This window comes from Anomaloglossus baeobatrachus, chromosome 11 (assembly GCF_048569485.1).
Source record: "Anomaloglossus baeobatrachus isolate aAnoBae1 chromosome 11, aAnoBae1.hap1, whole genome shotgun sequence".
Lineage (NCBI taxonomy): Eukaryota > Metazoa > Chordata > Amphibia > Anura > Aromobatidae > Anomaloglossus > Anomaloglossus baeobatrachus.
Window position 1 is genome coordinate 130,837,078 of NC_134363.1, and position 26,733 is coordinate 130,863,810.

At 42.7% G+C, this 26,733-nt stretch overlaps 1 protein-coding gene across 1 annotated transcript in view; it reads left to right on the forward strand.

The window, feature by feature from the left end:
- Positions 1–18,172, forward strand: part of DNAJC11 (DnaJ heat shock protein family (Hsp40) member C11) — a 209,611-nt gene extending 191,439 nt beyond the window's left edge. Inside the window, exons 11-16 of the mRNA XM_075328892.1 lie at positions 327–482; positions 7,071–7,140; positions 11,681–11,738; positions 12,058–12,200; positions 12,340–12,469; positions 17,028–18,172. Coding sequence (XP_075185007.1) covers positions 327–482; positions 7,071–7,140; positions 11,681–11,738; positions 12,058–12,200; positions 12,340–12,469; positions 17,028–17,053 — 583 coding nt within the window. The 3' untranslated portion in view covers positions 17,054–18,172. The remainder of the gene's footprint in view (positions 1–326; positions 483–7,070; positions 7,141–11,680; positions 11,739–12,057; positions 12,201–12,339; positions 12,470–17,027) is intronic.
- The last annotated feature ends 8,561 nt before the right edge of the window (positions 18,173–26,733 follow it).

Genomic DNA, 26,733 nt, shown 5'->3' on the forward strand with positions numbered 1-26,733 from the left:
AACCTGACTAATTGTAATCGGCTGCACAGAGTTCTCCTTAAGAAGTATGCGTCCTTGTGTGAGGAATGTAGAATTTGTGTTATTGAGGCCGTTATTTTATAGGCCGGCGTTTCTTCAGATAGATGGTGGCGGCGTTCAGGCTGACCAGCAGCTACTTATTAGCCGCGCACCTATTACCGGGCCGGGGATAATAGATGTATCAAGTTTTGCTCTCGAGGTCAGATGAGATCCAGCATTGGTTGCGGAGTATAAATTACGGCTTGTTTGGTGGCTCGGAGCCCCGCAGACGGTTTCTATTAATCTGTTCCCGCTCTTCTTTATTCCAGGTTGAATAGAGCCAGTCAGACATATTTCTTCCCCATTCACCTGACAGATCAGCTTCTACCGAGTGCGGTGTTTTACGCCACTGTGGGGCCCCTTATTATCTATGTAGCGATGCATCGGCTTATCATCAAGCCTTACCTCAAGGCACAGAAAGAGAAGTAAGTACCTCGCCATGGCTCATCCTATAACTCACCCAGACAGCTCCTCTATGGGCAAGAAAAAGCACATTTGCATTAATACTCAGCTTTTTTTTTTCCTATAGCTAAAGTGGCCAAATAAGTTGGTCAAGTGTTTGCTTAAAACTTCTCCCCACAAACTTAGACGTACATGTCCCTGACTTATCAGCTAATTGTTAAGACGTTTATCCTGCCAGTTTTAGTAATACCTGGGTGGTGGTTAAGATGCCTACTATTAATGAGGTATTTCCATGTGAAACATTCATGGCATAATAGTAACTGCACCTATCCCACCGAATCCATGGAATGAATGAAGAGGGGACTCAGTCAACCCCAGCGGTCATCCTTGTGGCCTCCTCAATGAGCGGCTCCATGGTCAGTGAGGCCTCCATTATTTATAGATGCCCATAGCTTTTTAAATATATAACTTATCCTGTACTGATCCTGAGTTACATCCTGTATTATACTCCAGAGCTGCACTCACTATTCTGCTGGTGCAGTCACTGTGTACATACATTACATTACTTATCCTGTACTGATCCTGAGTTACATCCTGTATTATACTCCAGAGCTGCACTCACTATTCTGCTGGTGCAGTCACTGTGCACATACATTACATTACTTATCCTGTACTGATGCTGAGTTACATCCTGTATTATACTCCAGAGCTGCACTCACTATTCTGCTGGTGCAGTCACTGTGCACATACATTACATTACTTATCCTGTACTGATACTGAGTTACATCCTGTATTATACTCCAGAGCTGCACTCACTATTCTGCTAGTACAGTCACTGTGTACATACATTACTTATCCTGTACTGATGCTGAGTTACATCCTGTATTATACTCCAGAGCTGCATTCACTATTCTGCTGGTGCAGTCACTGTGTGCATATATTACTTCTCCTGTACTGATCCTGTGTTATATTCCAGAGCTGCACTCCCTGCACAGCCCTTATTCTGGTGAATTGCATTCTGGGAACTTCTTTCTTTAATTAAAGGGTTATTCCAATTTCCAAGATCCTATCCTAATATGTAGTAGGTGTAGTAATAATAATAATATTACCAAATACCTCCAATTACAAATGTAGTATAGTTGTCCTGATTAACGATGTCACTTACCTCAAGTGCAGGGCATTGCAGGGGCCCTTAGGTATCCATGGTTATGACCACGAGCAACTAACTGTATGAGTGGTTGCAACCATGGCTATGTAACATCCTGCAATGCCCTGCACATAAGGTAAGAGACCTAGCTAATCAGAACTATACTACATTTCTAATTGGAGGTATCTGCTAATATTGTTTTTTTATTTTTTAAATCAGAAAATATATAAAACAGCAAAAAAACAATCTCAATTAACCTCCACCCCAACCTCCCCCTATACACAACCACAATATGCCATAAAATATACAAACTATCATTTTGCCAGTGCTATAACAAATCACTACTGTTCTCACCTGAGGCTCAGTATCTTGGCTAGATTCGGTCTACCTGTACTGTCCCACCTCCCTCCAAAGGGGGTTTTAACCCACCCCTGACCTACTTGTATACTGCCCGATTACAACCCCTCAGGTCAGACCCACTGCTAATAGTATTACGTCTACTACATATAGGGAAAGATTTTTGGAGATGGGAATGCCCCTTTAAGGATTTAAATGATAATCTGATGTAAAAATACTGTCCCTATACAGTCTAGAAGATTAGCTAAGTGGTTAAAGGGAAAGTGTCGTAAAAAAAAAAAAACAAACATTTCTGTAACTGAAAAAATGTAAAGTAATGTTTTAATGTTTCGTTTAAATATTATTTTTAATTGAGCAAAAAAAAAAAAAAAAATTGATATTTTCCACTGTTAAACACTAGGGGGAGCAGCTTCTGAAATCCTACAGAAATCCCACTGTAGAAAAAGCTCACATTAAAGCTGCAGTAAAGTGGGTGGAGTCTGCTCTCCTGTGTGTGATGGCACGCCTCCCCCCTCCTAATCTGAGTGTTTACAACAGATAACAGAGAATGGCATGTAGAGACACAGTGCAGAGCCATTTTGTTGGTGTCCAGAAATGTCTAAAGTGTCACCAAGGACAGCAGGAGTATCACACAGGATAGGATTAGATACACAGCTCAGCAGACAGTATCACACAGGAGAGGATTAGATACACAGCTCAGCAGACAGTATCACACAGGATAGGATTAGATACACAGCTCAGCAGACAGTATCACACAGGACAGGATTAGATACACAGCCATGCAGACATTAGATACATGGATCAGCACAGTATCACACAGGAGAGGATTAGATACACAGCTCAGCAGACAGTATCACACAGGATAGGATTAGATACATGGCTCAGCACAGTATCATACAGGAGAGGATTAGATACACAGCCATGCAGACAGTATCACACAGGATTAGATACGCAGCCCTGCACACAGTATCACACAGGAGAGGATTAGATACACAGCCCTGCAGACAGTATCACACAGGATAGGATTAGATACACGTCTCAGCAGATAATATCACACAGGAGAGGATTAGATACACCGCTCAGAAGACAGTATCACACAGGATATGTCATTGGAAACCATCAACAAACTCATCCACAAACCAAACATACAAGATGGAACTTGGGATTAATATATAATGAATATTGTATTATATGTATTATATAATATGTAATGAGCAGAATAGTGAGTGCAGCACTAGAGTATAATACAGGATGTAACTTACAGTGTGAATGATTTTGGTACATATAGTACTGTAGAAATGTTTTAGGCGGGTGTGGTAAAAATGCTGTGCAGTAAGAATGATCTCAATATTAGAAGTGCTGATGGATTTTTTTTTATTAATTAAAATGCAAGTCAATGAACAAATCAATCTTTGGTGAGTGCCCTTTGCGTTCAAAACATCATCAGTTCTTCTGGATACAATTGTGAACGTTTTTTAGGGAGAAATCAACCTGGAACGGGGTTCTAAACATCTTGGAGAGCTAACTACAAATCTTGGTTAATTCTCCATCATGTTGGAACAGCCTTCCCTGTACTGATGTATCTAGAATTGATGCTGCTTTGAAGGCAAGTGGCAGTCACCAAACATGGCTGTGATTTACATTTCCCTTTTGTTCACTCCCTTTGCATTTTGTTAATTGATAAAAATGATCTTTTAACACTACAGCATTTGTACCACACCTGCCTAAAACTTTTGCACAGTACTTTAGGTGACAAACATATACAAAATAAAATGCTGCTTATAGTAGCAATACACAAATGTTTTTTGCTTTTGTTTTTTTAAACATATTGTAAACTCACCAGTGGTGTATTAAAGGGAACCTGTCACCGGTTTCTCTGCATATAAACTGCGTCCACCACCGGGCTCTTATATACAGGATTCTAACATGCTGTATATAAGAGCCCAGGCCGCTGTGTAGAACATAAAAAACACTTTATAATACTCACCTAACGGTCGGTGCGGTGGGGTTGTGCCATATGGGTGTCTCTGTTCTCAGGTGTCGGCGCCTCCTCTTTCGGCCATCTTAGTCTTCCTTCTGAAGCCTGTGTGCATAACGCGGCTTACGTCATACATAATCACTGGTCCTGTGCAGGCGCACTACAATACTTCGATCTGCCCTCCTCAGGGCAGATCAAACTGCACCTGCGCAGGATCTCAATGCCAGCGAGTGTGGATGATGTAGACGTGGCTACAGAAGAAGGAGGATGAAGATGGCCGAAAGAGGCAGCGCCGGCTACGGACAACAGAGACGCCCATATGACCCAACTCCACTGCAGCGACCGTTAGGTGAGTATTATTAAGTGTTTATGTTCTTCACAGTGGCCTGGGCTCTTATATACAGCATGTTAGAATACTGTATATAAGAGCCCACTGGTAGTGGCCGCAGCTTATATGCCGAAAAACCGGTGACAGGTTCCCTTTAACTGTGTAATTTGTTTCATACCAACTAATTTGCAAATATCCATCCCCGGCCCTTCTTTATGGACATCTCTGGCTGTCAGTCTGGAAGCCGGTCCCATACATGCTCCTCCATGAAGACACAATGTCAGTCTGACTTCCATCAAGTATAGAATATCATCACCTATAGAATTCTGCCTGGCGACTGTCAGACCCCTCCTTTCCCCATTTACCTGTGCTCCAATGTAATGAGTTACTAGGTGAATCAATACAGTGCAGACTTATTAAACTGCCCTGACTCACACTTGCAGTGAGCGCTTTGTGCAGATCTCCAGTGGAGATGTATTTCATCATTCTTTCCCCTGCCTCCTGCTTCTAAGAGCTGACGGGAAGAACCCCATCACATGCAGGAGACGGGATAGAAAGGCTGAACTTGTATTAAAAGCATCATAGGAAAAATAGGCTGCACTAGTGGAAAGTTATCAGTAGAAAAGAAGAAACCATTTCAGCAGACTACCTATAAATGACACTAAATACTGCGATAAAAATTTACAGCAGTGTACAGGGGAAAAAAAAAAGTCTGGCGTGCCGCTTTAAACAAAATCGTGCTTAAAATGGATCCTTACTATAAATGAAAACTACTTAAGTGTAATAAAAACCTATAAAGATGTGAGTGAACAAGCCAGATAAAAATATATATTCTTTACTGAAAATTTGATTAAAACAAACATATAAGAACAAACAATGATAAGGACACATTCAAATACCCTCAGGTAGACAAAATATTAGGGCAATAAATAGCATGAATGCATAGTAGCCGTGTGTCAAAAAACCATATGAGATGGTACACCAAAAGGATCAGATGAAAGATACTTTCAATATTTCTTTAGAAAAACCAATAGTCTTTAGCTAGATGAAAATAATGTCCCGAAGGGAACATATAGGGATGAGGTATATACGGTCAATTCATGCCGAACAGAACTTTTTCTTCACTGGAAACTAGGCATGTGAGAGCCCCATTCCTATTGCCACAACATGTGGCAAGTATCAAGGGAAGTCAAAAAGAGCATATCTATAGTATCAACAGGATTGTAATCCTATAAGATGTGAGCACAATGATCATAAAAATCAATCATGAATATATCAAGTGGTGAAACCACAAAGATAATTTCCCAAGTACCAACAATCCTAAAAAAGGGGACGGGATCTCAACCAGACATATGGAAATAAAGAAAATATATAAAATTTGTGCCAGAATACAACATTTCAACATCGGGGCTAGACATATGAAAACCTCATTCCCAATGCCGCAATATATGGCAAACGTTATAGCAAGCCAAAGGGGCCATAGCTGCAGTATCAACAATTGTAAACCTTTAAAAGGTGACCAAGCTGGCCATAAGAACCAACCTTAACACAAGGTAATAAGCCCACAGGAGACACACACCTACAAGATATTAACCTGAGGGTAGAAAATACCCCCACACACCTACAAGATATTAACCTGAGGGTAGAAAATACCCCCACACACCTACAAGATATTAACCTGAGGGTAGAAAATACCCCCACACACCTACAAGATATTAACCTGAGGGTAGAAAATACCCCCACACACCTACAAGATATTAACCTGAGGGTAGAAAATAATCGGTTCTTATGGCCGGCTTGGTCACCTTTTAAAGGTTTACAATTGTTGATACTGCAGCTATGGCCCCTTTGGCTTGCTATAACTTTTGCCATATATTGCGGCATTGGGAATGAGGTTTTCATATGTCTAGCCCCGATGTTGAAATGTTGTATTCTGGCACAAATTTTATATATTTTCTTTATTTCCATATGTCTGGTTGAGATCCCGTCCCCTTTTTTAGGATTGTTGGTACTTGGGAAATTATCTTTGTGGTTTCACCACTTGATATATTCATGATTGATTTTTATGATCATTGTGGTCACATCTTATAGGATTACAATCCTGTTGATACTATAGATATGCTCTTTTTGACTTCCCTTGATACTTGCCACATGTTGTGGCAATAGGAATGGGGCTCTCACATGCCTAGTTTCCAGTGAAGAAAAAGTTCTGTTCGGCATGAATTGACCGTATATACCTCATCCCTATATGTTCCCTTCGGGACATTATTTTCATCTAGCTAAAGACTATTGGTTTTTCTAAAGAAATATTGAAAGTATCTTTCATCTGATCCTTTTGGTGTACCATCTCATATGGTTTTTTGACACACGGCTACTATGCATTCATGCTATTTATTGCCCTAATATTTTGTCTACCTGAGGGTATTTGAATGTGTCCTTATCATTGTTTGTTCTTATATGTTTGTTTTAATCAAATTTTCAATAAAGAATATATATTTTTATCTGGCTTGTTCACTCACATCTTTATAGGTTTTTATTATTGAATGAGTGTAGCTACCATTTATATTTTTTGGTCATTTAATTGGTTCTTACTTAAGTGTAATGTCACTAACATGAGGTAGAAGTCGGGATGTTTTCCAACACAACCAGTCGGAATGTTTTGTTTTTTTTAGTGGACTTTTTTTCATCTAAAAATTACAGTAGAATCCTCTCATCCGGGCCCCTCTCTCTACCTTCCTTATGATCTGAGTCTGCTAACAACTTCTGTACAGTCAAGCTTTGGCTTTTTTTTATCCTGACAGAGAATTGGAGAAGCAGAGGGAAAGCTCCGCGTCTGACATCCTAAAGAAGAAGCAAGAAGCAGAAGCTGCAGTGAGTATTGTCCTCCATTCTTCTTCCCATTAACACTAGAAGTCCCAGGAATTTCGAGCTCCTTAGGGTTCCAATGGTAGAAATGTTAAATGACCCCTCTCTGGGACTTCTAGTGTTAAAAAAGACAGATGTACTGTATACTTTTCCAAATCTATGTGAGAACACGCGTTATTGTACATTTGGTACAGCAGCAAAAAAAAGCGAGGGGGAAAAAAGCAAATCGGACAGAATTTCACACTAAACCCCAAAAATGATCCGGACAAAATTTTTAGTACCTCTTTAAAAATTGTGGGTAAACAACTTTGTTTCAAGCATGTGATGCTCGATCGAACTTACCTGTGGCAAGAAACAGGTGTGGGCAATATGGAAATCACACCTGAAACAAGATAAGGAGAGAAGATGACTCAGTCTTTGCATTGTGTGTCTGTGTGTTGTGCCACACTTAAGCATGGAGAACAGAAAGAGAAGAGAATTGTCTAAAGGCCGCTTTACACACTGCGATATCGGTACCGATATCGCCATCGTGCGTACCCGCCCCCATCTGTTGTGCGACACGGTCAAATCGCTGCCCGTGTTGCACAACATCGCCCGGACCCGTCACACAGACTTACCTTCCCTGCGATGTCACTGTGACCGGTGAACCGCCTCCTTTCTAAGGGGGCGGTTCGTTCAGCGTCACAGCGACGTCACAGCAGCGACACTGAACCGCCACCCAATGGAAGCGGAGGGGCGGAGATGAGTGGGACGTAACATCCCACCCACCTCCTTCCTTCCGCATTGTGGCCGGGACGCAGGTAAGGTGAGGTTCCTCATTCCTGCGGTGTCACACGGAGCGATGTGTGCTGCCGCAGGAACGAGGAACAACTTCGTTACTGCTGCAGTAACGATATTTGAGAATGGACCCCCATGTCACCGATGAGCGATTTTGCACGTTTTTGCGACGATGCAAAATCGCTTAGAGGTGTCACACGCAACTGCATCGCTAAAGCGACTGGATGTGCGTCACAAAATCCATGACCCCAACGAGATCACTTGAGCGATGTCGTAGCATGTAAAGCCTGCTTAAGGACTTGAGAACCAAAATTGTTGAAAAACATAAACAATCTTGAGGCTACAAGTCCATCTCCAGAGATCTTGATGTTCCTTTCTCCACGGTGTGCAACATAATCAAGAAGTTTACAACCCACTGCACTGTAGCGAATCTCCCTGGACGGTAGAGAAAAATTGATGAAAGGTTTCAACACAGGATAGTCCAGATGGTAGATAAGCACCCATCAAGTTCCAAAGAAATTGAAGCTGTTCCGCAGGCTCAGAGTGCATCACTGTCAGCGCCAACTATCAGTCCATGTTTGAATTAAGTAAAACCCTATGGAGTAGACCCAGGAGGACCTCACTGCTGACACAGAGACATAAGAAATCTAGACTGCAGTTTGCCAAAACGTATGCAAGTAAGCCAAAATCCTTCTGGGCAAGCATCTTGTAGACAAATAAGGCCAAGATAGAGCTTCTTTGCATAGCATATTCTGTTTACTGAAAACGGGACGAGGCCCTACAAAGAAATGAACACAGCACCTACAGTCACATATGGTGGAGGTTCAAAGATGTTTTGGGATTGTTCTGCTGCCTCTTACACTGGGTGCCTTGACCGTGTTCAAGGCATCATGAAACCTGAAGATTACCAAAGGATTTTTTTTGGCAATGTAGTGCCCAGTGAGCTGGGTTTGCGTCCTAGGTCATGGGTCTTCCAGCAGGGCATTGAACCCAAACATACTTCAAGAAACCGTCCAGAAAAGGATGAAGAAAAAGTACTGAACAGTTCTGAAGTGGCAGCAATGAGTCCGGATCTAAATCCCATTGCACATCTGTGGGTAAATCTTAAAATTGCTGTTGGGAGAAGACGACTTCATATATGAGAGCCCTGGAGCAGTTTACAAAAGAAGAGTCCAAAATTCCAGGTGAGAGGAGTAAGAAGCTTGTGGATGGTTATAGGAAGCGATTGATTGCAGTTATTTATTCCAAAGAGTGTGCAACCAAATATTATGTTGAGGAGGAGAACAGTTTTGTTCGGCCCATTTTTGAGATTTTGTGTGAAATTATGTCCAATTTGCCTTTTATCTCTGTTCTTTTTGTGTTGTTCCAATACAAACAAAAGAAATAAACATGTGTATAACAAAACATGTGTAACTGCAATAATTGTCTAAGAGATACTTCATTTTCTGGAGCAGTTTCAAGGCCATGACTGTATATATTCCCACACATGGAATCTTGATGAATGAAAGATTATTACAGTTGAAAATCTTTACTGATATAAATTGTATAATTTGCTGAGAATAAAAAGACGTATCATCTGTGAATTGGAATCAAAATAATCAACTGAGAGCTGGTAGGAAAAAGTGAGCTCACCCAAAGATGACCAGAGTTTTGATAAAAATATATATATATATTCAAAATATTAAAGAATGTTAATACGAAACCATGGAATTAGTTAGGCTGCTTTCACACTACGTTTTTTTAACATGCGTCATAAACGTTTTCTTAACGCAAAAACGGATCCAGTGCAAATGCGTTTTCATTTCAATGCATTTGCAATGGACTCTCGTCAACATGCGTTCACATGCGTTTGCGTGCGTTATAGTGAGAATCCAGCGACTTGCAGTTTTTTAACTTTTTTCAAAAACGCTACTTGTAGCGTTTTTGAGCTGCGTCCAAATACTGTTTTTCACTGGATCCTGACTATACTGCACGCAAACGCATGTGAATGCTGGCATGCTGATAGACAGGATCCTGCTTGCTCTACTGAGCATGCCCAGAAACCAGCCTGGCGTGATCAGTCCCTCTCTCCCCCCTCCCTCTCTCCCCCCTCCCTCTCTCCCCCCTCCCTCTCTCCCCCCTCCCTCTCTCCCCCCTCCCTCTCTCCCCCCTCCCTCTCTCCCCCTCCCTCTCTCCCCCCTCCCTCCCCCTCCCTCCCCCTCCCTCCCCCTCCCTCCCCCTCCCTCCCTCCCCCCCTCCCCGCCTCCCCCCCTCCCACCTCCCTCCCTCCTACCTCCCTCCCCCCTCCCTCCCTCCTCCCTCTCTCCCCCCTCCCTCCCTCCTCCCTCTCTCCCCCCTCTCTCCCCCCTCCCTCCCTCCTCCCTCTCTCCCCCCTCTCTCCCCCCCTCCCTCCTCCCTCTCTCCCCCCTCCCTCCATCCCTCCCCCCTCCCTACCTCCCCCCTCCCTCCCTCTCTCCCCCGCCTGAGAGCGGCAGACGCTTATAACCAAGGTAAATATAGGATAACCAGGCAAAGCGCTTTGCTTAGTTACCCAATGTTTACCTTGGTTACGTGTGCAGAGAGCAGGCAGCCTGGCTCCTAGCAGCTACGGACGCTTGTAACTAAAGTAAATATCGGGTATCCAAGCAAAGCACTACGCTTAGTTACCCGATGTTTACCTTGGTTACCAGCGTCTGCAGCTCTCAATGCCGGCTCCCAGTCTATCACATGACTTCAATGCCCGCCCATAAACTTCAAGTGGCAGGATCCTGCAAAATAACACATGCGTTTTTCTTTGTGAAAACAGGATCTGCTTTTACAGCAAAAAAACATTCATGACGCATGTTAAAAAAACGTAGTGTGAAAGCAGCCTTACAAACATGTTTCAGGCTGGATTCCAAATACCCAAAAATCAGAGAACAATATTAAAATCGCAGACCGATCCGATTTGTGCTAGTTTCATGACAGTCTTTTGCCACTCAGTAGTGTTTATGGGTCCCACGTGCCTTAGTGCACTTGGACAAGGTCTTAGCATGGTCCTAGGACTGTCCTATCGAATATCAAGGTGTCAGTAACCTGTTGGACAGTCCATGGCACTGCTTAGTTTTCAGATGAGCTGATACATAATGTCCCAGTGTTTCTCAATTGGATTTAGGTCTGGGGAACATAAGGGTCAGTCACCAGCATCACTGCCTTCATCATCCAGGAGTTGCCTACACCGGGCAACATAGGGTCCAGTATTGTCTTGTACCAGAAGGAACTGAGGGCCACTAAGAATAACGTTGAGGATTTCATCCTGACACCTAATAGCAGTCAGGTTACTGTTGGTGATGTCGGGTTCTCAGGCTCATAAAGTCAGTTTCTCACAGTTTGGTGAGAAAAATCCAAACCAGTAGCCACCGGAAGTCATTGTATAAGACCATGGCAGTGCTCCTCCTGTTACTCCTCATACAAAGGAGCAGATACTGGTCCTATTGTTGGGTTGATGACCTTTTATGACCCTGTTCGGCTCTCGTTGTGTAACAACCCATGTCCTGGTATCAGCTCCATACTAAGAGACACAGCAAACCTTGTGATGGCATGTATGGATGAGCCATCATGGAGGAGCTGGACTGTCTCTGCAAACTGAATTGGAGTCTGTTTCATAATCCCGCACACAGACAATCACGGTGGGTGGGGGGCTATTTTTTCCCATTTACTTGTTTAATTAATTTATCATTTACTCCTTCATTATATGTTCTGTAATGAAAAGCTCTGCAATGAAACCCCTAATGTGTTTTGAAATCTGTAGGTTCGATTGATGCAGGAGTCTGTACGGAGGATCATAGAAGCCGAAGAATCTAGAATGGGTAAGATAGAAACAATTTTTTAATAATGTACTGACCAGAAATATCATATTTATGTGGTTATGGTGATTTGAAGCAGTAGTGGTTACACTGTCAACATTTATTGAGTTTATAAGGTCTATCCTTATAGTATATGGGAATGGAAACCCCTAGATGTTAGTTTGGTCACATTTTTCCAAGAAGATTTGAAGAAGAAAATGTAGAGTTTTTAAAAAAAAAAAAATACCAAACACCTTTTTATGGGGGATATAAGTATTTACTAAAATGAGAGCTGACAGGTCCTTTGTAAATTTCACCACAATCATATATTTGTGTGTTTCAGGCTTGATCATATTGAATGCCTGGTATGGTAAATTTGTCACCGATAACAGTCGAAAGAATGAGCGAGTGAAAGTCATCGATGTGACGGTGCCTCTGCAGTGCTTGGTAAAAGACTCTAAGTTGATCCTCACGGAAGCTTCAAAGGTAACAACACCATTGTTTCCTATCTAGTTCCTATAGCTTTTCTTGGACATTGGAGCCATGTTCGCTTTAAGTTTGACTTCCAAGGTGAAGTACTGCACCTGTCCTGGTATCATCTAACCCTGTCTGTCTACCTCCGCAGGCTGGACTACCTGGGTTCTATGACCCTTGTATCGGGGAAGATAAAAGTCTCAAGATCCTTTACCAGTTCAGAGGAGTTATGCACCAAGTAATGTCTGGAGACAATGAGGCACTTAGGATACCAAAGCAGTGTGAGTCTATAGTCAGTTACTGACTGTCCAGGTTCATAGAACATTGTCTGACGGCGGCGTGCTGCCATCCCTCATCTCTCTATAATTAACGGAGAACAATAGTACATGTAATAACGTGTGCATAGAGTAACAGTGGTGCTAAAATAGTATTGATGGAATATATATTACCATAATAGGTGCAAACTCCGAACAATGAGAACATCTTATAGAAAACTGAGTTCAGTGGAACGCAAATAAGAAAATCGATACACAGTGGAACCTCGCTTAACGAGTAACTCAGTTAGCGAGTATTTTGCCTAGCGACAAAGCTTGCTGTAAATTTGTAACTCTGTTTACGAGAAAGCTTTGCCGTACAAGCAAAATACTCACCGCACACACTTCCGGTTCCGTACATCCACCGCGCTCTAACCTGCACTTGCAGTCCACACAAACGCACACAAGCACGCACAAAACACACCCAAACAAATACGCATGTACACACATACAGTATTATGCTCACCTTACCTTCCGTTCCATCGCCGGCCGCCTGGGTCCTATAGTTCGCCGGTATAGGTTGTGTATCAGCAGTCGGCAAGCATCGCGATGAGGCAGGAACTTCTGCTGTAAGCCACTACTCAAAGGCAGCGCGCTGGCCAATCAGAGGCAAGCGGCTCCTGCCTTTGACGTCAGCACTCTGGCAGCGGAAGGTCCTCCCTCGTCGTGATGGTTACCTGATACACATCCTGTACCAGTGAACAGCAAGTCCCAGGAGGCTGGTTATGGAACGGAAGGTAAGGTGAGCATAATATGTGTGTGCGCGTAAGTGTTTGTGTGTGTGTGTGTAGAATGGCACAATTGGGGACCAGGATGTTAACAAGTTGTGGAAGGAATTGTCTGCATTGCAATGATTTCCTATGGAAAATCTTGCTTTGCTGAACGAGTAACTTGGTTAACAAGCACACTCCCAGAATGGATTGTTCTCGTTAAGCTATATATATATATAATGTTTTATTAATTGCAAACGTGATATCATCAAGTAAAATCGGGAAGATTAAAAACAGAGCCACAGTGGGCATGAAAACAACATGAATGACAGGGACAATAGATGAAAGATGAAGAATGCAGGCAATATTGTAAAGAGAATAATATAATTAACTCACAGGAATGGGACATAGATGATAACCAATATAATTACATCAATACTTACCATATTTTACAGCTAATAACACGCACTTTTTGCTCCCGAAAATTTGGGAGGAATATGAGGAGGTGCCTCTTATAATGCGAATGTAGCTTACTGGGAGGTAGAGAATGACCACTGTGCTGGCTGCGGTGGGGGGCGTGCTGGCTGCGGTGGGGGCCGTGCTGGCTGCGGTGGGGGCCGTGCTGGCTGCGGTGGGGGCTGCGGTGGGGGCCGTGCTGGCTTCGGTGCGACAGGTGAGATGCTCTGTCAGCAGTGCGGGCTTCAAATAATGGCGCACGGAATCGGCACGTGCGCATGTTTAGCTCTCAGATAAAGATCTCATCTGTGCACACGCCGCCTCCAAACCCATTGATCTCCCAGCAGCGGACTTAAGGAAAAAAAGGCGCCCAGAGGTGGTGCGTGCGCAGATGAGATCTCGGCGTGTCATTGAGCCAAGAGCTCAATCTGGACACTCGTCGACTACGGGCGCCATTTCTTGAAAACCCGCACCGCTGACAGAGCATATGTGACACCCGCCGCACTACCCTGCCTCACACAGCCAGCACAGCCCCCACTGCAGCCAGCACAGTGCCTGCAGCATCGCCTTACTCCAGCACCACCCCTGCCCCGCTCCACCACTGCTACCGCCCCCTTCCAGTAAGACACCACCAAAGTATAAGACGGACCTTTTTTTTTTTTTTTTTTTTTTTTTTACTTTTTTTTATCTCTAAATTTGGAGTGCGTCTTATAATCCAGCACATCTTACAAAACGAAAAATCTGGTATGTCATACAGTACATGTATACAATAGTGCCTTACTAGGATATAGTATGGGGATCATTGTAAAAAAAAGAGGAAAAGATATAAAAATGCATACATTTTCACACACTAATGCGCCACATATGAGGAAAGTATAAAGTACCTAGTGCCATATAGAAAAAATCTGATTCCGTATTATAGAAAGAGCCTAGATGCTGTGTCTCTGTAATGGCGCCAATAGAGCTGATGCCATAATGGAGACATTATGTTGATATTCTTATGTGTGCACCATTGAACTCGAATAGGTTATTCTTTATATACAGTGTAGCACTGAAGTGACACATAACACCCTGTTGTTGCTCAAGGCTCCAATAAATGCCATATAGCTCCCACACAACTCTGACAATGCCATAAAGTTTATAGACTAAGCCACACACCCACCTTATATTAGTGAACAGTGCCACAGATTGAACTGATGAATAGTGCCCAAACATTTGCAGACAATGTCTCACAGTGCCAAGATTAATAACACCATAAGGTTCCCTCACAATGCCAACCATAGACTTCATAGTGCCGTAACGATTCCTCACAGTGTCCACATATAAAACTCAAACTATGTAACATAAAATAAAAATAAATAGTGCCCTGAAAAGCATTACCTACCATATACGTAGAGCTAGGAAGAGCTCAGGCAATGAGTGCCTACTACATCCAAATCACACCTCAGTTTATCCAACTAGTGCCCTACTAGTGTCATATGGAAAAGCATAGCAAAAGATGGGCACCGCCAAATATATCAGCAAATGTATTGCAAAGACCTAAAGCCGCTTTCACATTGCGTTTCAATCTCCGTTCAGTGGTCCTGTCGGGGCTTTAATCCGGACCCCCACGCAACACGGGTTTCGGACGTCTGGAACGATGGGGCAATTGACTATAATGGTGCAGATGGCGTCACCGTGTGCTCTGTCATGCACCATTTTCAGGAGTATACGCTTTCCGGACGCTGACACCCAGATGCAGTCTACTACATCTGGCTGTTCGACTCCAATAGGCATATACTTCCAAAAATGGTGCACGACAGAGTACACGGCAACTCTGTCTTGCACCATTAATGTCAATGACCCCGTCGGCGCATATGTCAGAAACCCGTTTTGCGGGGGACGGGGTTTGTACTGAAGCCCCGATGGGACCACTAAACGGAGATCAGCCCACATTGTGAAAGGGGCCTAAATAATAAGCATCCAAAATAAAGAATAAAAGTGCACAAGGCAAGAGAATTCAATAAAATATATTTCAAATTGTATTTAAATTTTTAAAGACATACAAAAATAAAATAAAATGCTTAAAAAGGCACGTACAAGGATGTGGTGACAATTAACCATCCTAATACCCAATCCCTGTCAGGTCAGATAAAATAGAAGGTTCAAGGCCGCTTTACACGCAGCTACATCGCTAGCGATATTGCTTGTGAAAGCACCCGCCCCGTTGTTTGTGTGTCACAGGCAAATCGCTGCCCGTGGTGCACAATATCGCTTGGACGCGTCACACAAACTTACCTTCCTAGCGACGTCGCTGTGGCCGGCGAACAGCCTCTTTTTTTAAGGGGGAGATTCGTGCGCCGTCACAGCGACATCACACAACGGCCCGCCAATAGAAACGGAGGGGCAGAGACCAGCCGCATTAACGACACGCCCACCTCGTTGCCGGAGGACGCAGGTACGTTGTTGTTCGTCGTTCCCGCGGTGTCACACGTAGTGATGTGTGCTGCCTCAGGAACGACGAACAACCTGCGTCTAGCACCAGCAACGTTTTTTGGGAAAGGAACGACGTATGAATGATTAGGTGTGTATTTTTGATCGTTAGCGGCCGCTCATAGGTGTCACACTCAACGATGTCGCTAACTAGGCCGGATGTTCGTCACGAATTCCGTGATCCCAGCGATATCTCGTTAGCGATATCGTTGCGTGTAAAGCGGCCTTTAGTTTCACTGAATAAACAGAATAGATGGCAAAGAGAATAAATGGGAACCCCATATATGACTATCCAATACTTTGATATCAAACAACTCCGTAAACAAATGCCATATAAATCTAATCATAAATGGATAGACCAAGCCAATTTTGTCACCAGTCAGCAAAGGAAAGAACAAGAAATATGTAGAAAACCAGAAAAAGAGTGAAAAAAGTTAAATAAGCCCTAATGTACATAGTCCATGTGCAACTGTAATGTAATAAAGGAAGAAAAATAACCTCGCGTTTCGCTGCCAAACTTTAGCTTCATCAGGGGTCAGTGGCCATAACTTTTTGGTGTAGCTGTTCATGCCATTGGTCTGCATACTAACTCACGTCTGTTATCTACACTGGTTTCCAGTAGGAAATGTCCCCTAGGAGGCCTGCATGCTTGATAACTGGATAGGAAGCTAAATGAACCCTAGGGACGCATGTAAAGTTACCAGTATAACTACTCCACTCCCAATTCTACAGCATGTCCTGAATTTCCTAACATTTTACATCCACATAAAACCAGATCATGCATGGAAAGCTAACAGAGCATGGTAATGTCCTCTGACAGAGCCGCCGTTAGATCAGCTCTTAGCAGGATTTTATGGCCGGCTTCTTATTCCTCTCCATTTTTTCAGCTCACAAGATCGATGCGGACGGCTAGCCTGTGCCCGGAGCGAAACTTTGACATTCGTAAGTCATATATCGCAGACCTGGAGCCATTACCCTGGATTACCTGCACATGAATCCTACAAGCTGAAGTTTTTTTTAAGACTATATATTATTAAAAAAGAAGAAAAAAAGAAGTTGTGAAAATAATATATAACAATGAGAAAATGACCTTATATACCGGAGCCATGTCACTCTATTGTGTGAACTACAACGCTTAGCTGACACCGCAGTGCTGAAAGTTGTAGTATCCCCCAAACTGGAGAATCACTGGTGTAGGTTACACGTGGAGACGCCATTATTTGCCTTCCCTGCCTGTTACATGAATCCGCCTATCATTAAAGGAAACTAACGAGGTTGTGGTCGATTAGAAAAACATGGCTGCTTTCTTCTAAAAACGGCACACCCAATAGGTTGTGTCTGGTATTGCAGCTCCACCATATTCATTTATTTTTTCTTAGGACTGACCCATGGACTTTCTATTTGAAAGAAAGTAGCCATGTTTTTATACTCCTGCACAATCTCTTCAAAGTCGGCAGCAGTGTTATACTAAGAGCTGATGATATCAGTTACTCCTTTGTAAAGGTTTCTGGGGGAACCTCAAGTTAGAAATCCATGATATAAAATACTGGTCATGGGGTCAGAAATGTCAGACGTCCTGTCCGTCAACCCAACAATATAATCAATTTCTACGCTTTCAGAAATGGCTGATAACAGGGAACAATTTGTTGAGGTAACCTTAACGCTAAAGGTGTGTTCACACCGCCCAACTTGTGGCATTTAATGATCATCTATTGGTGAATATTAGCTTGCTTGCATCTGAAATGATCGCTCAGTGCGTATAAGCGGCCATTATTCTCAGCAGCGCAGGTCCTGTTTACACTGAGCGACGTTCTGTCGAGAACGATGATCTTTTTTGCAGCACAAAAGATCACGTCACCCTACAAATGAGCGTTTTGATTTGTTCATTGTGTGTTTGGCAGCCTGTTTACCACAAAATTATTATTCCTAGGAGCAACCATTCATGGTCTTCAGTGTGAATATGTCCTTTTAATGAGCACCAATCACCAGGATTTTCCTATATAAGCTAAAGCCAGGGCTATCCTGGGGCTATCAGGCTGATTCTATACATACTTTTAGTTGTGAGATCGGATGAATAATTTCTGAAATACAGGCAAGTAAAGTTTGTGAAATGCATTACTTGATTGATGGCAGCTACAGCATATCTAATTGGTGGGTCGGGTTTTGCTAGTTATTCCCACCCCTGTCTGCTGCTTGTGCTTCCTCCCCTATCTCTGTTATTACAGGGGGAAGCGGGAGGAAGGACAGGCAGACAGACAGAGGCGGGAATAACAAGCAAAACCCAACCCACCTATTAGATATTCTGCAGCACCTATCAATCACATAACAGTGCATTTCACAAACTTTACTTGCTTATATTTCAGAAACTATACATCCGATCTCACAACTAAATATATGTATAGAATCAGCATGATAGCGCCAGTATAGCACTGGCTTTAGTTTATATAGGAAAATCCTGGTGGGTGGTCCTCTTTAAATGAATCTGGAGGCAGCCATTTACAGCGATCTTTATCTAAATGCATTTGACTCAACAGGACACGGTTGCAACATTTCTGGATGTGCAAAGGTAGGGCGTTTTGGCCCAATTGTTACCAAATATGATAGATTGGAGTTTCCATTGTGGCACCGTTGACCAGAGTATGGATGGCTGGGGCCAGATCCATGGGTTGCCATATGGGCCAAGCGGCGTTTTATGGGTTGTAAAATTTTCAGAGTGGTTCAGCGCGGCCATGCAGGATGTCCAATAATGGGAAGATATTTGGACACCAGACATTTGGATATCAGACTATAGGAGCATTTTTTCTTCCAATGCCAAAAATTTGAAATGAGTTGTAGGGCTTGGCCCGGGACATGTGCCAGGACGCGGGCACCTATTTATTGAATAGATACATACAGGGTTTATTAAACTTATTTAATTGCACATCTACCAATGTGCAGGTCTCTACATAGCGCGTCCTTAAATACCCACTGCCGGCCATATTTTATCCCTGTCCCGTTGAGCTGTGAGTCTCTCTTGTGATCTCTATACGCACACTGTGATCTTCTAGGTAGAGAGTATAATAAAAGATGCCATGTTTTGTGTGTCTGTATGAGGGGGAGTCCCAGGCTGCAGCCACAGAACTTGTAGATTTCATTAACACCTCCATAGCAAATCATGTCCTTTGGTTGTCAGTCTTTCTTATATTCTGCCAAACAGACGGTCCGCCCTGCAGAGGTCCATCCCAGACACTGGACCAGGAACTTGCATGTAAAGGTTCTTTTTCTACTTTGAGTCACACCTGAAATAAATACATTGTGAAATAAATCAAGGTATTTTTCCACATCTTGTTGGTGTTTGGGGCCTTTTCCTACAAATCTGACATCTACACCTGTATCTTACATTAGTAGGTGCTGAATAACTCATGGAAGGTCTGAGGTCTCTATCAACCAAAGAGTTATTGTACAATACAGTGCCTTGCAAAAGTATTCGCCCCCCTTGAATTTTTCAACCTTTTCCCACATTTCAGGCTTCAAACATAAAGATAAAAATTCTAATGTTATGGTGAATAATCTACAACAAGTGGGACACAATTGTGAAGTTGAACGAAATTTATTGCTTATTTTAAACTTTCTTAAAAAATAATAAACTGAATATTGGACATGCAATATTATTCATCCCTTTTAAGTTAATACTTTGTAGCGCCCCCTTTTGCTGCGATTACAGCTGCAGTCGCTTGGGGTATGTGTCTATCAGTGTTGCACATCTAGAGACTGAAATTCTCGCCCATTCTTCCTTTGTAAACAGCTGGAGCTGAGTGAGGTTGGATGGAGGCGTTTGTGAACAGCAGTGTTCAGCTCTTTCCACAGATTCTCGATTGGATTCAGGTCTGGACTGTGACTTGGCCATTCTAACACCTGGAAACATTTATTTGTGAACCATTCCATTGTAGATTTTGCTTTATGTTTGGGATCATTGTCTTGTTGGAAGACAAATCTCAGTCTCAGGTCTTTGGCAGACTCCAACAGGTTTTCTTCAAGAAGGGTCCTGTATTTGGCTCCATCAATTTTTACCATCTTCCCTGTCTCCACTGAAGAAAAGCAGGCCCAAACCATGATGCTGCCACCACCATGTTTGACAGTGGGGATGGTGTGTTCAGGGTGATGAGCTGTATTGCTTTTATGCCAAACATATCGTTTGGCATTGTGCCCAAAAAGTTCGATTTTGGTTTCATCTGACCAGAGCACCTTCTTCCACATGTTTGGTGTCTCCTTGGTGGCTTGTGGCAAACTTTAAACAACACTTTTTATGGATCTATTTCAGAAATTGCTTTCTTCTTGACACTTTTCCATAAAGGCCAGATTTGTGAAGTGTATAACTGATTGTTATCCTATGGACAGACTCTCCCACCTCAGCTGTAGATCTCTGCAGTTCATCCAGAGTGATCATGGGCCTCTTGGCTGCATCTCTGAGCAGTTTTCTCCTTGTTTGAGATGAAAGTTTGGATGGACGGCCGGGTCTTGGTAGATTTGCAGTGGTATGATACTCCTTCCATTTCAATATGATCGCTTGAACAGTGCTTCTTGGGATGTTTAAAGTTTTGAAAATCTTTTTGTAACCAAATCCGGCTTTAAACTTCTCCACAACAATATCACGGACCTGCCTGTTGTGTTCCTTGGTCTTCATGATGCTATCTGCGCTTTAAACAGAACCCTGAGACTATCACAGAGCAGGTGCATTTATACGGAGACTTGATTACACACAGGGGGATTATATTTATCATCATCAGTCATTTAGGACAACATTGGATCATTCAGAGATCCTCAATGAACTTCTGGAGTGAGTTTGCTGCACTGAAGGTAAAGGGGATGAATAATATTGCACGCCCCAATATTCAGTTTATTATTCATTAAAAAAGTTTAACATAAGCAATAAATTCCCTTCAACTTCACAATTGTGTCCACTTGTTGCTGATTCTTCACCATAACATTAACATTTTTATCTTTGTTTGAAGCCTGAAATGTGGGAAAATGTTGAAAAATTCAAGGGGCCGAATACTTTCGCAAGGCATTGTAGATAGAATATAGGGTTTACCACTACCGTTATATTGATGACCTATCATTAGGATAAGTCATCAATATCTGATTGGTACAACAACACACGGTACCCCCAAGGATCAGCTACTTACAGTGGCTTGATGTTAACAGTGTATGGAGCATAATAGCACAGCGCTATCACACTGTTTAGTAGCCATTCTGAAGTACTGAAGTTCAGCTCCTATTCAAATAATAGGAACATGTGTGCAATACCCAGCAGCATTCAGAAAACCGTGTATGGAGCTGTGCTGTTCTGCTGTTTACATATGGCTGCTACCGCTGCTGGAAACATCTGATTGGAAGAAGTGCTGGAAGTCGGACCCACACTGAAGTGAATCCTGTCCACTTATCCAAAAATAGACATGACATAACCAACTGTGATCCTAAGTTACAGTCCATATTATACTCCAGAGCTGCACTCCCTATTCTGCTGGGGGAGGCACTATGTATAAACATTTCTGATCCTGTACTGATCCTGAGTTACATCCTGTATTATACTCCAGAGCTGCACTCACTATTCTGCTGGTGCAGTCACTGTGTACATACAATACATTACTTATCCTGCACTGATCCTGAGTTACCTCCTGTATTATACTCCAGAGCTGCACTCACTATTCTGCTAGTGCAGTCACTGTGTACATATATTACATTACTTATCCTGTACTGATCCTGAGTTACATCCTGTATTATACTCCAGAGCTGCACTCACTATTCTGCTGATGCAGTCACTGTGTACATACAATACATTACTTATTCTGTACTGGTCCTGAATTACATCCTATATTATGCTGAAGAGCTGCACTCACTATTCTGCTGGTGGAGTCACTATGTACAAACATTACTTATCCTTTACTGATCCTGCGTTACATCCTGTGTTATACTCCAGAGCTGCACTCACTATTCTGCTGGTGCAGTCACTGTGTACATACATTACTTATCCTGTACTGATCCTGAATTACATCCTGTATTATACTCCAGAGCTGCACTCACTATTCTGCTGGTGCAGTCACTGTGTACATACATTACATTACTGATCCTGTACTGATCCTGAGTTACATCCTGTATTATACTCCAGAGCTGCACTCACTATTCTGCTGGTGCAGTCACTGTGTACATACATTACATTACTGATCCTGTACTGATCCTGACTTACATCCTGTATTATACTCCAGAGCTGCACTCACTATTCTGCTGGTGCAGTCACTGTGCACATACATTACATTACTTATCCTGTACTGATCCTGACTTACATCCTGTATTATACTCCAGAGCTGCACTCACTATTCTGCTGGTGCAGTCACTGTGCACATACATTACATTACTTATCCTGTACTGATCCTGACTTACATCCTGTATTATACTCCAGAGCTGCACTCACTATTCTGCTGGTGCAGTCACTGTGCACATACATTACATTACTTATCCTGTACTGATCCTGACTTACATCCTGTATTATACTCCAGAGCTGCACTCACTATTCTGCTGGTGCAGTCACTGTGTACATACATTACATTACTTATCCTGTACTGATCCTGAGTTACATCCTGTATTATACTCCAGAGCTGCATTCACTATTCTGCTGGTACAGTCACTGTGTACATACATTACATTACTTATCCTGTACTGATCCTGAGTTACAGCCTGTATTATACTGCAGAGCCGCACTCAATATTTAAAGCGGATGTATCACAATTTTTTAAATTAATGATTTGTAATTATGGGATCATGTATATTTATATTATAATATAAACAGGTGTAATAGTTTATTTTTTATTAATTTTTTCTTCAGCCGCCGGGGGCTGCCATTTGTATTTGCTTGTGTGCAATGGTGACAATTGGACACATCAAATAAAGCAAACAACAAAAAAAGTGCATTGTTGGTGTCTGATCCTGTCTCTTCAGCTGTGAACAGTCCAAGCCCCCTGTCATGGGCAGTTCACAGCTGTAGGTGGAGCCAGGCACCATGTTGTTGTACTCCAGCGCTGTCCACTGAGCTGCAGTATTCCTCTATCACCACTTACCACTGCTTACACTGTTCAGAGCGCAGCAGTGAAATCATTGCACTTTGCACTTTTTACAGCAGTGTGAACAGTCGAGCAGCCTGGCATTAGTATAGTAGGTGGCAGCCCAACCTCTCCTCACTGCTAGATAAAGCCATCTGGGTGCCGGATCTGCTGTCACCACCACATGTTTCTACAGTATTGCATGCAGCAGCCATTGATGGTTTGATTGCTGCTCTCTGAGCACTGACTGCGCTCTGATTTCTCAGTGTAACTGTTCCTCTGCAAATGAGGATGACACGGTCACTCTGTCAACTTAAATGTGCAGAGTGCAGTAACCAGTGACAAAGTAGACTCATCTGCTGCGCTCTGCAGAGATAGCAGTTACTTGACAAAGCAGTGCTTAGTGTGCAGAGAGCAATAGCCAGTAATGATTGACTGCTGCACTCTACATAGTCAGTGAAGAAAAATTAAATATATATATATATATATATATATATATATATATATATATATATATATATATACACATACAGTGCTGCGCACCATTATAGGTACCCCTTAATTTTTTTCATAGACTGTCCAATATCTTCAGAAATGAATGGAAATGTACCTGTTACATCCTCATGATTTTTTTAAATTAGTCGTTCAAAGTAATACAACAATTACAAAACAACTTTTTTTTTAACTGACATTGCAATTTCAAAGAAGAAACAGAACAAACTGCATGTGCAGCAGTAAAGGCACCCCTAATGAATACTTGGTTGCACACCTAATTAATACTTGGTTGCACACCCTTTGGCACTGATGACAGCCTCCCCGCGTTTCTTGGAGCCATCTATAAGCTTCTTGCACTTATCTGTTGGTATTTTTTCTCACTCTTTCTTCGCAGCTTGTTCAAGCTCTTGAATGTTTGCAGGGTTATTTTTCCCAATGATGTGGAAAAAGATGATTTTCAGCTTACCTAGAGTGGGTGCCCCAGGACTTCAGAGATGGTGCACGGAAAGCCTCCAGTCCGGCCAGGTCTGCGATAGTGGTTAAACAGGGAAAGGAAAAATGGATCCAGCACCAGAGATTAAGTATAAAAATAGAAAAAAAAAATCATTGGATACATTAAAAAAATAGCATCTCAAGATGTAACGGCATCAGTCATACAGGACACCTTACGCGTTTCGGACAACACACATTAGAAAGCGTCCTTAGTCATAGATGACTTCTTTTTCCCAATGGCAGATTTCAGCTCACCCCAAAGAATTTCAATGGGATTGAGGTCAGGAGTCATTTTTCTTTTTCAACCCTTCCGGTGTACTATTGGATGTGTGCTTTGGGTCATTGTCTTGCTGGATGACCCATGATCTTTGACTCAAATCAAGTTTTCTTACACTGGGTAGGACATGTCACTCTAAAATGTCTTGATAATGCTCTGATGTCATGATTCCTGTGATATGATCAAGGTCTCCAGTACCAGATGCATCAAAGCATTATCCTAAGGTCTATTTTTGTTTCATTTGTCCTCAGAAATTTTTCCCGGAAGGATTGTGGTTTGTCAGGGTACTCTTTAACGTAGATCAGTCTTTTCTTCAGCAATGGTTTCTTCCTTGGCCTTCCCCCTAAAGCTCCGCTTGGTTTAGTGTGCGGTGTATGCAGCAGCTTTCTGTGAGCGGCCCGGTCTCCCTCCTTGCTTCTGTGCCCCATACACCACCAAGTGCAGTAATGCCCTGATGGCGGCCCTGACATGACGTCATTGCAATACACGGCCGCGCACAGTGAACTGCGCACGGCCATGGCTCCTGTACTATAACACTGCCGCCTGACACTGTCTGAACCTGTAGAAGTGTCAGTGCCGGCCCCGCGGCATCACAGTACAGGAGACACGGCCGCGCGCAGTGAACTGTGGGCGGCCATGTGTCTGTTATAATGACATTATGCAGTAGGCGGCCTTCCCTGTATAGCAGTTGGGAGGGCGGCCCGGGTGGCAATTGCCCGCCAGCCCGCCCCTGGGTGTATGGTACTTGTTGAAACCATAACATAACCCCAGACTGTTCCAGGTTGTCCTTCAGGTCTTTGGATGTTTGACGTGGTGTTTTTTTCCATCATTCGCACCAACCTTCAAAGACACCTCTTGTCAATGTTCCTCATTTCCCCACGTCCAGGGCGGTTCTCGACGGGTCCTTGTTTGGCAAATTTCTTAATAAAATTGTGCACTATTGAAACTAGGATACCAAGATCTTGGAGATGGCCTTATACCCTTTGGAAGTCTTGTATTTGCTAATAGTAGCAGTTCTGATGTCTTCACCATTCTGACAAAGGAACAGGGCCTAGAATGTGGCTTTTTAAAACACTGAAGTCCTCATTCATTGGCTAATTCAGGTCACATGGGTACAGACAATTTATCACAGGTGATTCTCATCTGTGACTTACCACAGGCAAGTCAAAATGTGTTTCCATACCAATTTATTGTAAAGGTGCCAATAACGGCGGCGTCACAGCAGCTTTAGGCTTTTCTATTTTTCCCTTCTATTGTTTTTGTTTTAAATTGTTTATAATTTGCTCTTTTATATTTAACTCAAATGCTCTATACAAAAAAGCAGTTTCACTTGATTAATTTTATTCAGGAGATATTATACATTATGTACATAAACTTTATGGGTGCCAATAATGATGAGCCGGACTGTATATATAATATATAAATTAATGAAATAATTAATAATATATAAAAAATAAATAAAATGATGTATCCGTAAAAGTCCAGCTTATCAAAATTAAAAGTTAACTCAAAGCGTAAATGCCATTAACAGAAAAAATAATCAAAATACCAGAATTGCATTTGCAACTCCTTTTACAAACAGCCAGAAAGAGGAGAGTGGAGGAATGATGTCAGACACAATGACTGGGGGAAAAACATAGAGGGTTACTCTACATTCTGAAGGGACAGGAAAGGTGTGTGTTTTTGTTAAATCTAACTTAAGACCTGTGCTCAGTGACAACATTGGGGGAAGACGTGACAATATGAGTCAGTGTGGGTTAATGTACACAGGGAGGGCAATAATGGAAAGCTGCTAATTGGAGTTTGCTATAAGGGTACCGTCTCACTAAACGATGTACCAGCAATTCCGACCACGATATGACCTGGTCAGGATCGCTGTTACGTCGCTACATGGTCGCTGGTGAGCTGTCAATCAGGCAGATCTCACCAGTGACTAGCCTCCAGCCACCAACGACTCTGCGCTTGGAAACCAGGTTAAATAACGGGTAACTAAGCAAAGCGCTTTGCTTGGTTACCCGATATTTACCCTGGTTACCAGCATACGTTGCTTACACAGAGTCGGTGCTCGTTGGTCTCCCGCCGTCAAACACGCCGATGTGTGCTGCACAGCTGCAGACCAACGAGCAAAAAATGAACCAGAACAGTGTGTAACGATCAGCAATTTCACAGCAGAGGCGAGGTCGCTGCTCAGTGTCACACACAGTGAGATCGCTGATGAGGTCACTGGTACGTCACAAAACCTGTGACTCAGCA